This window comes from Mastigoproctus giganteus, chromosome 3 (genome assembly GCF_048544385.1).
Source record: "Mastigoproctus giganteus isolate SK-2022 chromosome 3, ASM4854438v1, whole genome shotgun sequence".
NCBI classification, from domain to species: Eukaryota; Metazoa; Arthropoda; class Arachnida; order Uropygi; family Thelyphonidae; genus Mastigoproctus; species Mastigoproctus giganteus.
In genome coordinates this window covers 225113283-225127089 of record NC_143577.1, presented here as the reverse complement: position 1 = coordinate 225127089, position 13807 = coordinate 225113283, and the positions used below count along the sequence as shown (strand labels likewise).

The 13807-nt window shown below is 37.4% G+C and overlaps 1 protein-coding gene across 1 annotated transcript in view; it reads left to right on the top strand.

The window, feature by feature from the left end:
• The first annotated feature begins 3188 nt into the window (after positions 1–3188).
• LOC150088793 (uncharacterized) overlaps positions 3189–13807 on the top strand; it is a 152837-nt gene continuing 142218 nt past the window's right edge. The window contains exon 1 of the mRNA XM_090370327.1: positions 3189–4429. Within this exon, the coding sequence (XP_090226453.1) occupies positions 3189–4429 (1241 nt within the window). The remainder of the gene's footprint in view (positions 4430–13807) is intronic.

Here is a 13807-nt window from a genome sequence, read left to right as displayed (position 1 = left end):
ACAGCTTAGATTAATGATTGCTCCTTCAGATATAAATCTTTCGGTTTCATTATTTTCCGTGTTTATCCATAACGTCTTATTCACCTTAGGGAAGTGATGTCTAAGAATATTTACTCGTTCTTAGACATATCCTAAAGAACAAGTACTTATTTGCTGATTAAAACAAGATTTATCACAAGAGACCATGTTAGGAAATGGTATTGAATCAAACTAATTTTTTTTTTTAACCTTTTCTGGTTTTGAACTTTTCTTCAAAAATATTCAAAAAATATTACTTTTCGGTAGTTTCAGTCACGTGCGATTATACCACCTACGTGCAATCACACTAACTCGTGATTCACGGTCTGTGCAATTGCTGCATGTCCTGAAATGGTTATTTCATTATCACATTTTCCTTCGTGTAGTCAAGTTTCCGTAAGTTGAAGTAGGTCATGTTGGTTAATACCGAAAGAATTTCTGAGATGACACAGCGCATTTTCCAGTTGAAGTACTAATGAGGAAAATTATGATATCAGTGGAAGAGTATTTAACGCACTACTGAATTTATAATGGGGATTTAGCTAGATCCGCAACAGCTGATTGCAGTTCAGGAGCATAGCACATGAGGAAAGGCGCTATGCTCTTGTCTAACGTTAGAGGCTATGCCTGATGTTCTTTCACACCATGTGGAAGAACTCTGGATTCGATTTCTGTAGGGGAGAGGAAGAATTTTTATGGCTTTTTTCACACCTTGATCGAATTAGTCGTCTTCGGCTATTTGCGTAGTTTCAGAAATTTAGGTTTTCATCCCGAAAAAATATAAATCATCCCTAAAATATAACGAAATTTATAGACACTATAATCCTCTAAGCCTTAGCTACCTTGGTAGTAATAAAGAATGTGTGTGGAGTTTCTCATGTTATTTTTTCTTTCTGTTATCTCTCTTTCTATCCATCTCGCATACGTGGTGTAAAGCAATGAATATAAATTCTATCCCTCACTGTCGAAGGCACAGAAATGAAATCCTGCTCACGGATACCTACGAGCAGAAAATAATAACAGTAATGTTAGAGACCTGCACAGAACGCACTGTAGGTTTTTTTGTGTTTATGACCATGTGATTAATGATTAGAGGAATGTGTAGAGTGCCGAAGCGTCCATCGATCACATTGGAATCCGAAACAGTATTAGTTCCTTGTATTTTACGAACAGGATGAGGTGCAGAGGGCAAAGTCGGTTGGAATGGAGAATCAGAGATTTGTGTAGCCCGAAATCATTTTCGGAGGTTGCCCAAAGATTGCTCACATCGTATAGTTTAACCGATTAGAGAGACACATTACATTTTTCTCCAGGTGAGCTGAAGGCTGTTAGTACATCGCACTGTACCTTCATCGCTCTTAAGATTGATGACTTCAGAAAAATAACAGAAAAGCAAAAGTGAATCATTTAACACAGCCAATGTCATGACCTGTAGTATAGTGGCTTTATGAAATGAAATATTGACCTTAGTTCCGATGTAAAAGAAATCTTCTCTGTGTACTATCTTGTAGAAAGTTATACCTACGAGTATGAACACATTTTCTTTTATAGATTTAAGATTTGGGTGATTATAAGTTCATGATGCACTCCCATGTCGATGTGATTATAGAGACATGGTCCGAGTTACTTTCAAAGGAAATGTAAAAATTATAATGCCTTGGGCTTTTCTTAATTGTGACAAGTAGAATTTTCTCATCTTCTCGTGTGTTTTTTGTAGCCGGCAGTATTTAAACTACCTTGTACAAGTAAATCCAATGGTTTTAATGCTCACAGCAGAACGAACTTTGCCTTTACCACGAGTTGTCATGATATTGCACTACTTTTAAAAAAGTCATCGCCAAATCCGCCATTTATTTTCAAGCTGCGACGTTGCTGTAACAACTTGTTTTGGACCTTGGTGCCTCATCAATTAGCAGGACATCTCTAGACATTTGTCGTATCAAGAAGTAGAATGCCAACTGTTTAATTTAGTTTTAATCGTATCAGTCATAAAAACATTAATGTAATAACTTCATGAATCAAACATATATATTAATATTTATATCAAAAATATGTAAATTAAGTTTTTCCCAATTAAATGTAGAGAAAAGGACTAAGTTTTTAAAACCCAAGCATCAAAAATCACATATGGCATTTTGAATATAACTGTCTCGTACTGGGTTGTCACATTTTTAGCTAACGATAACTGCTTACCCACCGATGAGGCATAAAATAGGCGCCGAATGGTCATGTGATTAATAGCGCGCATTTAAAATAAATAGGAGCATACTTCTCCGTCTGGGAGCAACTTATTTATAGCTACAAGTACAATACTGAGTTAACTCTTGATGGATTTCCTCCATAATATGGGGTTACTTCGCTACGAGTTACCTCGATTTCACTCGCGATTGACGCATTTCGTAGCAAAATAAGTTTGCTCATAACTCGTACTTACAAACTGAGGCAATTTGTCCTACCTGAATAATTTTTTTGTCATTAGAAGAAAAACTTTAAACATTTAACATTGAAAGATATTTTAAAGTATATTTTTAATCTTACAGTGTGTTATTTTAATAAAAAAAATACCCTTTTATCATTCCTTATAACCCTTAGTTGGTTGATTTGCCTATGATGTTGCAGAATTTAAATAAATCCGTATTTGTTCTGGTGGAGAATGTAAATTTAATATAAATTTTAATTAAAATTATCTAAATTAAATTTGTTTCATACAAAGTTTACTCTATTATATTACTGCAGAAGTCATATAGTTGGTACATAAACTAATTATTTTATGTTTTGTTTTAGAGGAACGTTCTGATCTTTGTCAGCATGCTTGAGTATCTAGGTGGCATAATTTAATTATAGAAACAATGGACTTCAATTCAATTCTGACTACTGTTTCAAAGTCTTGCGAAAGTCCTACTGAAACAGAAGTTGATAATCAGGAATCCTTGTTAATTAATTCTAATTTGGAGAAGTCTTCTGGGATTCCAGATGTCAGTGTTGCAAATGGCGATGAGCAATATATTGCAAACGAATACCTTCAGTCTTTTGTCTCACAGCAGTGCAGTACCTCACAGCCCATGACTGAACTTAGAACGAGTGAACTTCCAGATTCGCAAGACTTAATTCAGTGGAATGATGAAGACCATCCATCTCAGTTCCATCCTTCTAAAGACACCACGAAAACGATGTATAATTCTGTGATATCGTCGGATTTTAAAAGGCTCCATGATTTCTGTAGTCATCATCACCAAACCTTGGACGGAACCTTGGCTCTTTCCCAAAGACACTTGATTCACTCCACAGCTTCCCCTTTTCTACCATTGGTGATACAGCAAAAACTTCAAGAGACTCTTCCATCTGAACAATGCAGTATTCTTCCTTGGGAAACACAGTTTTCCAGTTCTTCCGTTACTGAGGATTACCTATGTATGGAGCCTTTTTTCCACATGGATGTGATCCCGGAAGAGGAGTCTACAGTGGAATCCGATACCGAGGATACAGCAGGGTCCGTTGCAGAAAATAACTTGAAATCATCCAGAACTGTGCCAGAAACAACGAAAATAAAAGAAATTGTAGCCGAAGTACGTAAAACACCAGCTATTAACTTCGACTTAAATAAAGTCCTTGGACCTTTTGAAGAACTAGAAAGAGAATTAGATAGCGAAAAGTGTAAGACGAAACCTGACTTATCTCTAAATGGCGAAATTAAATTCTCTACAGAGTTAATTAGTCTGCCGTGCCCAAAGCTATCAGTTGAAGAAGATGTATCGAATTCTTTTAATTCAAGACAAGTTCAAGATATTCCCATAGAGCCTCCAGTGTCATTTCAAGATTTCACTAAAGAGCAACAAGATGAGATAAATCGAACCATAATTTCTGACCTTACTTTGACTTACAACCCTCTGAAGGAGAACCCAAACACAGAATCGATTACACAGAATTCTGATCCTTCGACGTTATTGGCTAGAGATACTACGCCTCGCAGCAGTTACCAGGGGCACCCCAAAACATCTACATCTGAAAATCGAAAAAATTCTAAACCTTTGCATGCTCGAAGAACTAGAAGCGATCCTGGATGCGAGGTTAGTAAGCGTTCAAGAATTCCTCGACCAACCTTTCTTACAAGGTCAAATACCTTCACTGCAACTTCCAGAGAAACTTCAAAAGGTATAAATGCGAACAGGTCATGTCTAAGGTCAAATTCTCTCAGAATTTGTCCTTCCATAGATACTGTGAAAAGAGACACTAATGACAGCTCACTTGAACTAGGAACAGTTCCCCACGAAAGTGTGGATAAAAACGTCGACTCTGTTGTAAAGGAATCAGAAAGAACTATTTCAGAAATCACCGAAAGAGATACTCATGTATCTGACACTGGTTTCTCTAGTCACGGCAGTGAAAATAATACTGAGAAACTACCTGTGAGGTAAGAATTACCTTCATTTTTAAAAATTTTTGTCAGTGAATAAATAAAGTGTATTAGCATCTTAACTTTGGCATCTTATCACACGAAAGCAGAAGATTCAGCCGTGTATGCGTAGTTCATTAAAATTACATTAAAAAAATGAAAAGTAGAGATAAGATGCCAACGTTCGAGACGCTATCGTTGTTAGTATTTCTTGTGTCTAAAAGGTGTCACTGAAGGAAGAAGATGTTATGCAGTCTTCCTGCCTTCATGGTTAGCACAGTTGGTAGGATCGCCGTCCTCCCCAACATCGTGTAGAAAAAACCTGAGTTCTAGTCCGTCGATGACGATAAGAATTTTTATGGGTCTTTTCACAACGTGGTTGAGTTAGCCGGTCTCAGGCGAAGGTAGTATGGTTTTTTCTCCCGGAAACTCTGGTTTTTCGTCCAGCAAACAGAAAATTGACCTCTGAGCACAGCAATTTACAAACAGTATATGTGGAGCAATATGGTCTTAGTCGCTGATGCTCCTAAAACCCAACAGCAAACAAACAAAACAAGCAGTCTTCCTTTATATTTGACAAAATCTATTAAAACTACGGTAGAATAATAAGGACTTAGTTTTAGGAAACTAAGTAAGAAAAGGAGGGTCTAAGAAACCCAAAGCAGAGTTTCTTAGATCTCTATGGTGCCATCGAGATCTAAAAAACTCTGCTTTGGGTTTCTTAGATTAGCACCATGGTAACTTATTATTATTTATTTTATTTGATTTGTTTATTTTTTATTTTTTTGGCTGGTGCAACATAGTGAAGTGGGACATTACCGGCCTGTCGGTGAGTAGGGAAAATCATGGAGACAATAATCAGGGTGGAATTTAGGATCATTTAGATAGAAATGGAATTCTGAAGGATACTCAGCAGGGTTTTGTAAAGGGAAAATCATGTTTAACTAATATAGTTAGGTTTTTTGACAGGGTTACCCAAAAGCTGGATTTAGGGAATGATTTCGATATTGTTTATTTGGATTTCAGCAAAGCCTTTGGCTCAGTCTCACATGAGCTGTTACTTTATAAGCCGGAACAGGGTTGGAATCACAGGGAAAATCCTTAGATGGATGGCTTCAGGGCAGGAGGCAGAGGGTTATGATAAATGGTTATTCCTCAGATCGGGTTGATGCAAGAAGTGGGGTTCCCCAAGGATCAGTATTAGGACTACTGTTTTTTTTTTTTTTTTTTATAAATTACATCGATGAAGGGATAGAGGGCGTGACGTCTAAATTTGCAGATGATGTAAAGATTGGTAGAGTAGTTAATAATCACCGCCAAGCAGAGCTTCTTCAGAGCACCTAGATAGACTTCAGGAATGGTCAGAAAAATGGCAGCTATGCTTTAATCCAACAAAATGTAAGGTATTACACCTGGGGAAAAGTAACCTCAAAATAACTTATACACTTGGAGTTGAACTAAAGCAAGTAGTGGAGGAAAGGGACTTGGGTGGTACGATACGGTCTGACATGAAGTTCTCCGAGCATTGTAGACAGGTTTCAAGGAAGTCCCACGGTGTCCTATCGATGATTTATCAAACAATTGCTAGTAGAGATAAGGACGTCATAATCCCATTATATAAAGCTGTTGCTAGACCACACTTGGAATACTGTGTTCAAGTATGGAGACTTCACCTAAAGAAAGACATTGTGCTTCTTGAAAGGGTCCAAAGACGGGTAACTCTCCTGTGAGATCGGCAAAAGGGCGTCCGTATGAGGAAAGAATATGTGGGTTACAGAGCTTGGAGACTTGATTGAGGTGTTTAAGGCCCTGAGAGACATAAGTAAAATGAATGAGGACGAAATTTTCACGCTTATAAATGATTCTAGAACTAGGGGGCCATAATTTCAAGTTACGTGGGGGGGGGGAAGATGTTTAGTTTGGATTGCAGGAAGTTTTATTTTAGCCAGCGAGTTATAAATTACTGAAATTACCTACATTCGTAGTAAAGGCTGACAGTTTAGGGAAATTCAAAGGTCAGCTGGATAATTACCTACGGTAGGAGGGAGACGCATAGGTTGTCTATTTCCTTTTCTTCTTATTATTTTATTATTATTATTTTATTTTGTTTATTTATTATTTTTACTTATTTATTATTATTATTTTTGGCTGGTGCAGCATAAACCATAGGCTTCCTTGCACCGTGTGAATTGCTAATACTAATACTAACTGTGACCATGAAACGTTAGTGTGAAGTCTGTAAATAATGTGTCCTAAGGCCAGTTTGTCTTTTCCCAATATGAAAAAAATTAATGAGAATCCTGGATTCAAGAGATCAGATAACAGCCTCACTCGAAAAGATCTCAATTTGCTTTTCCCATCATCAATGAGTTTTGAATCCAAATTACCCTCATTACATAAAACCCCCAAACTCGAAATTTAATTGGAACCTATAGTACTCTATTACCGTAAATATGCAAGGCCTGGTTTCGAATCTCGTTAATAACGCGAGCAATTTTTAAGGGCTTTTTTCACATGACTGAGTTAGTCGGTCTGAAGTGAGGGCTGCATGGTTTTTCTTCCAGTAAATCGGCCACAGAACACACGCAATTTTCAGGCATTCTATGTATAATATAAATCTTTTCTTGCTGGAGATAAGGGAGGATTTTTAAAAACTATTCTCCATGTAACCGAAAGTGGAGATAAAAGTACGATCAATTGAAACATGATCTGATTCGAATCCAAAAAACTGTCTAGTTTTACAACGCCGTGATTTTCAGACAATACCTCATTCAAAACGACGCTGAGAATACACTTTGTGTGTGTTTTATACTGTGCTTAAAATGCTTAATAAAAAACGAGACTTTCAGGTGTTCTAAGTGGAACTTCGGGGTATTCTGAAGAGTAATAAATCAAGACGTTAAAGTAGTATTAGATATGTTAAACATGGAATTCAACCCACGATGAAGATAAGAAGTCCATTTAAATGCATCAAGAGGTATCAAAATGTGGTTTTTAGAAGAGTTGCCTAAGGTGGAAGCGATGTATTTAGGATTCAACGATCGTAATAAGTTAAGCCCACGCGACAAGATACAATTTTTGCTAAATATTTAGAATGCTTATCAAACACTCTATTAACGGACCATGTATGTGGGTTACCATGGTAACCCAAACACTAATGCAGATGTCTCCGGAATCTATACCCATCCATAGCAGAATGCTTGTCAAAGGGATAAGGTTGCTCCCACGTTTTTACTTGAAAAAGATTTATCTATAGATAGAAGAAAAAAAAAAAAAAAAAGAAAGAAAATGAAAGACGTTCCACAGATGTTCAAGTTGTCTAGACAGCGTCTTCTTCTTCCACCCGTTTTACGCATATATTACTTTCCAGTGATCGCTTCTAGTTTTTCCACTCTTTCCTGTGTGACACAGAAAATACTTTATGCAGGACAACGACATTCACATCCGAGCTAGGAGCGCTGCATTTTTATTTTGTTTTATTTATTATTTATTTATTACTTTTTTTTTTTTTTTCGTGATGTATAAATGTCCTAATCTAGCAACGTTTTTCCTTATCATTCTCTTGAACATGCATCGAAACCAGAATATCGAGTTTGCTGGTTCAGGTGCTTTATAAGAAGCATCCAATTCTGACGACTAGATGGCGCTGCAAGACATGTCAGACTGAAAATTGTTCACATGTTTTAAGACACAAATATGTCTTATTTTGTTGTTAATTTTCAGGGATCAGACTGGTAAATGAAACCAGTAGACAAATGAAATATGAGGTTCGTCGACCCAGACAGATTTCAAATTATTCATAAAAGCATAAAAATATGCAGTATCGTGTGTGTATATATATATTTATTATTATTATTTTTTTTTCATTAATTCTTTCCAAACGGTTTTCTGCCTCATAGAAATATGCACCGAACTTGGGAAAATCAAATTTGATTTTTCTGTCATATAACTAAAAAAAAAAAAAAAAATATATATATATATATATATGCACTTCATTTCTTTTATTTACATTGAATAGGGGTTGCCTATTTTTTTTACTTTTACGTAGTAAAGATTTTGAAATGTTATTAATTTTTAATAAATTTAAAATGAAAAGCAAAGCAAAGCGATACTTAGCACTCAATTTGCCCTCGTTCCATTAAAATTAACAGAATTTTATAAGCTTAATGAAATAAAATATTATAAAAATTGTAATTTAATTTGATCAAAAAACCTTGAAATAAAATAGCAGTGCATAAAATTATTCAAACTTTCAAAACTTTTATGAACAATCTGAAGGAATAGGAATGCGCAGAAGCATATATTTAGGACTGCTTTCTGGTATTACAGTGGCTGACAAAAAAACTGCATCACCCGTGAATTCTGCAAATAATGTATTTTGCGCTGCATTGTGGGTTGCAGAAATGTTCGAAATGCATTTGTTAGATGGGATATCTATCTATCTATCTATATATATATATATATATATATCTGTGAATGAAATCCAATAAAAAGACTCCACCTGATATACCTAACTGCCATAAATATCTTCCCAAAGGGTAAAATGCGTAATTAATGGAAATATGAGAAATCATGCAAATGGCAATCATGAGAACCGAACATACATTTTATTGCATTTAGGTGTAAAAACTGAAATAACAAGTTAACGTAATAGTATTATGTACTGTAAATCAGCAAAATAAGTCCTCAATATTTTGTTGTTCCTCCTCGAGCTACAATTATACCCTTGCAACGATCTGGCATAGAGTTAATCAACTTCTGGATATACGGTTGCCCAATTTCGTGGTACCACACTCTTACAATGCTCTGCTGCAGCTGAATCTTACTTGTTGGCTTCTTCTGAACAATTTTAGACGACATTATGTACCAACAATTTTCAATAGAGTTCAAATCTTGACTGTTGCCGGACCAGTCCAACACTAATGCCAGCATTTCTGAAGTATGACTGCACCTTAAGGGAGGCGCCTCTGTAGCCAGGTGGGAAGGAGCAGCAGTGCGTAGCACACGCTTCTTGATTAGACCGGGGTTCGAGCCTGTCACCACCAAATACGGAGGATGCGGAAAGGTCAGGGAATGACCATCGCATTTCCCGGAGCAATATGGCCTTAGTTGCTAATGCTCCTAAAAAAAAAAAAAAAAAAAAAACCAAACCAAAGCACCTTAAGGGGGAAAAACATGGTGCAAGTATGTTTTAAGCCTTGTGAGACAAGAAGACAAACGCATCATTAAATCTAAATATCATAAAACTTACCAATTTTGCTGTGTGACAAGGTGCTGAGTCCTGTTCAAAAATGCAGTTTTGGACGTCTGTGTGGTGATCCCTAATAACGGGTTTCAGGCACTCCACCAAGATAGCAAGTGTAGGTTTCTGCATTCATCGTTCTGTTAATAAACTTAATTCGCCCCACGTGGCCCTTTGCTTGTTATGCATCCCCAGACCATCTGACCGCTGGGAACTTTACAGTCGGTGTTATGCAGTCAAGATGGTATGCCTCCGATTTTCGTCTTCTGACATATCGCTTCCCATCCGAGCCATGCAGGTTGAATTTCGATTCGTCAGAAAAGATGGCGGTGTCCCATTGCTCTTTTGTCCATGAAACGTGCGTTTTAGCCCAAGCAAGTCGCTTCTTCCTCATTTATTGGGTCAACAAAGGCTTCTTCTTGGGCCGATAGGCATGCAGACCACATTCCGAAAGCTATCTTTGGGATAGTTCGTGCACTTGTTTCAACGATTACGAAGGCATAGCCGTTTCAAATATCGATCTTGGGAAGGCGTAGCCACTCTCCTGCGGCCTGATCCAGGTCTTCTCTTCACATTACCGGTTTCACGCTTTAATTTCAGCTCCCGGGATACTGGTGGCAGCCTATTTTATCAGCGATAGCACGCGTAGAAAGCCCTTCCTGGGACAGAGCAACAGTTACACTTTTTTTCTTGGTGTCAACTGAACATATGGAGCCATGCTTACATCTCTGTAAAACAGGATACCAATGAGCATTTATACCCATCCAACGCCGTATTTATAGAAACGGCTGATGCAATACCTTGCAATTAGTGTCTGATTCAATAGAAGCGTTATCTGACGCAATACCGTTGCTTTGCGACAAACAAAATGACTGTAATCAAACAATATCTTATACATTTCACTACAAATGTTAATTTTTTTAAGGTGATGTTGTTTTTTTTTCCGCCACTATATTGTAGCCCAGGCATAAAAAAATATATTTAAAGGAAAATTGACTTTTTGTGTGAAATTTTTTGCGGTAATGGATAGGCATTCAATTTTAATATATTAAATAAATTAACACTATAATTTATAATATAAGAATATTAAAAGAAACGAATCAAGTGTTTATTCACCGTAGTCACTTTTAAGGATTAGACTCTTTATGCAGTGCTCCCTTATTTTTTCTAGCGCCTTACATTGAATTCACTGCGTTGGTTCTTTAAAAACCCTGGGCAGCATTATTTGTCTCAATGTGTCGGCCTTACGGGTACTAAATAAAATAAAAATAAAAAAGTGCAAAATACGGGTATTGAGAACTAACTCATCTCCCCATGTATGATATAGCCATAAATTGGATGTGTTCTCTGGTCGATTCTCTGTTTTACTGGAAATAAAACCCAAGTTTCCCAAAGGATTCTAGCTGTCCACGCCTGAGACCGACTAATTGAGCCACTGAGTAAAAATGCCTACAGTTCCTCGCGTCATTGACGGATTCGATCACGGATCTTTTTCACTCGGTATATGGAGGATGGTAATTATAACCACTGTGCTATCCGCGCGGACAAATGATTACGGGTAGTAATCCGAAGGAGCAATATCTGTGGAATGGATTGGATGGGTGTGTTCATAACCTAAGTGATCAATTGTCTCCGTGGCTACCTGAGCATTTCGACTGGAAGCATTGTCATGCAGGAAGGGGGTTCTCTTTGGAGAGCTTCGCAATGTTTGACTTTTAGTTTGAATATTACCCTTTCTTTGTCCCAAAAAATTGATGCCCTCACATTAGTACCTGATGGCGCCCTTCACAATTTCTGTGGCGAAGTGGTTCTTCATGATGCCACTCTATGGCCTGTTGTACAGGCTCTGGATCATAGTAATGAGTTAAAATTTCGTCAACGGTCACTAGTTATCTGACATTTCTTTTAATCTGTTGGATTCAGCAATCTAATTCATGATGGTAGTGTATAATGGGGAATTATGACTTCCCAGATATTGACTGGAACTTGTGGGTTGGTCACTTGCACACTAGCAAGGCTTTTGTGGATTTATTGAATGATTGTTTTCTACAGCAGCATATTACAGAGGCAACCAGAGGGAGTAACACTCTTGATCTGATTATCAGCAGGGATTATTCATGCATTAAGAATTTACAGATAAAGGAACCACTAGGTGGCAGTGATCACAGTGTACTGATGTGGGATTTACTTACAGATGTAACTAAAATTTGGGGTAACGGGAAGGGTTTTAGCTTTCGTAAAGGTGACTGCAGTGGTCTCAAAGATTTTTTTTTTTTAATTATATACAATGGGACCAACTGATGATGTTAGCAGCAGCAAATTCTAAATGGGAAGCATTCAAGGAAGTAATCTTGGGAGCTACTAGGCTTTTTGTTCCTACTAAGAAATACTGTTTTAGGTTTAGGCCCAAATGGAAGTCAGGTGAACTAATGAGACTCGTGGCAGAGAAGAAAAATATATGGGATACATATAAATTATCAGGAGACACAGAAGCCGATGGTAGCTATAAGCTAATCTGTAATCAAGTCACGAAGGAGGTTAGTCAAGTGAAGGCAGATTATGAGAAATCTTTGGCAAAGGATGTAAAGAAAATCAGCAAAGACTTCTTTACTTATATAAAGATGTGCAAATGATGTCCAGTTCACAAAGGGGATCAAAGGGTGACACGAGTAATTACAGACCTGTTAGTTTGACTTCTTTTCCAGGGAAGATAATGGAGTCACTGGTTAAAGAGGTGATACAGGATCATCTAGACAAGACTGCAGTAATAATTTAGACACAGCATGGGTTTGTTAAGTGGAAGTCTTGTATGACAAATTTGATTGGATACTATGACGTGGTCATATAGGAACTGGATGCAAAAAATAATTTTGATATCATATACTTGGATTTCAGGAAAGTTTTTGATACTGTTGCACATGGAAGACTATTGTACAAATTGGAGCAGTATGGCATTAAGGGCAAGTTGCTACAATGGATAAAATGATCGTTGAGTGGGAAAAGACAGAGTGATAATCAATGGACACTGCTCTTCGTGGACTAATGTTATTAGTGGAGTCCCCCATGGTTCGGTGTTGGGCCCATTGTTGTTTTGTATATTTATATCAATGATATTGATGAAGATATATCAAGCTTAATGTCAAAGTTTGCAAATGATACAAATGTTGGAAGGGTTGTTAATAACAGTAATGGCAGTATGCTGCTGGAACAGGATCTGGAAAAGTTGGGCAGATGGGCTGAGAAGTGGCAACTGAAGTTTAACAAATGCAAAGTACTGCACTGCATATGATGAGAAGTAACCCCACAGAAATGTACCAACTGGGTCGTGTTACACTCAAGGTAGTGGAGAATGAAAGAGCCCTGGGGGTAATTGTGCAGTCAGATATGAAGTTTTCTAAGCAGTGCAGACAGACAGGAGTAGGTTATAGAGTCTTGTCAATGATATGCAGGAATTTTGCTAGTAGGGATAAGGATGTGATTATCCCCTTGTATAAGGTAATGGTCAGGCCACACCTTGAGTACTGCATAGTGGTCTGGAAGCATCATATTAGGAAGGATGTAGAGTTGCTAGAACGGGTACAGAGAAGGGCAACGAGATTGGTGAGTGGAAGAAAGGGTTGCTGTTACCAAGATAGGCTTAAATTCTGCAAATTGCAGCTTCTGGAGACTAGGCACCTGCGAGGTGATCTAATTGAGGTGTATAAGGCCTTGAACGGTTTGAGCAAGCTCAGTGCTCGTGGGATTCTTTCTCTTGCTCAGATTACTCACCTGAGGGGACATAAATTCAAATTAAGGAAAGACAATTGTAGAATAGATGTGCGGAATTTTTTTGATTTTAGGCAGTGGGTGGTTGATTGCTGGAACAAACTTCCATCTGTCGTTGTGGAAGTGGATAGCTTAAATACATTCAAGGAAGAAGTGAACAAACTTTTAGAGCAAATGGATGGGTGAAATGGAAAGGTGTTTTTTCCCCTGATGTTGTATAAGCTTACTTTCTTGCATCATATGCGTCTACTAATGGTAAATGCTAATAATAGTCAGCCCATCGTGTCATGTGTTCAAATATTTTCGTGGATATTTTGCACACAGTTCTCTCAAAAAAATGTTTTTCAGTGCAGGCAATATGGCGCTTTTCTTTTGTTAAATCAGTGCAT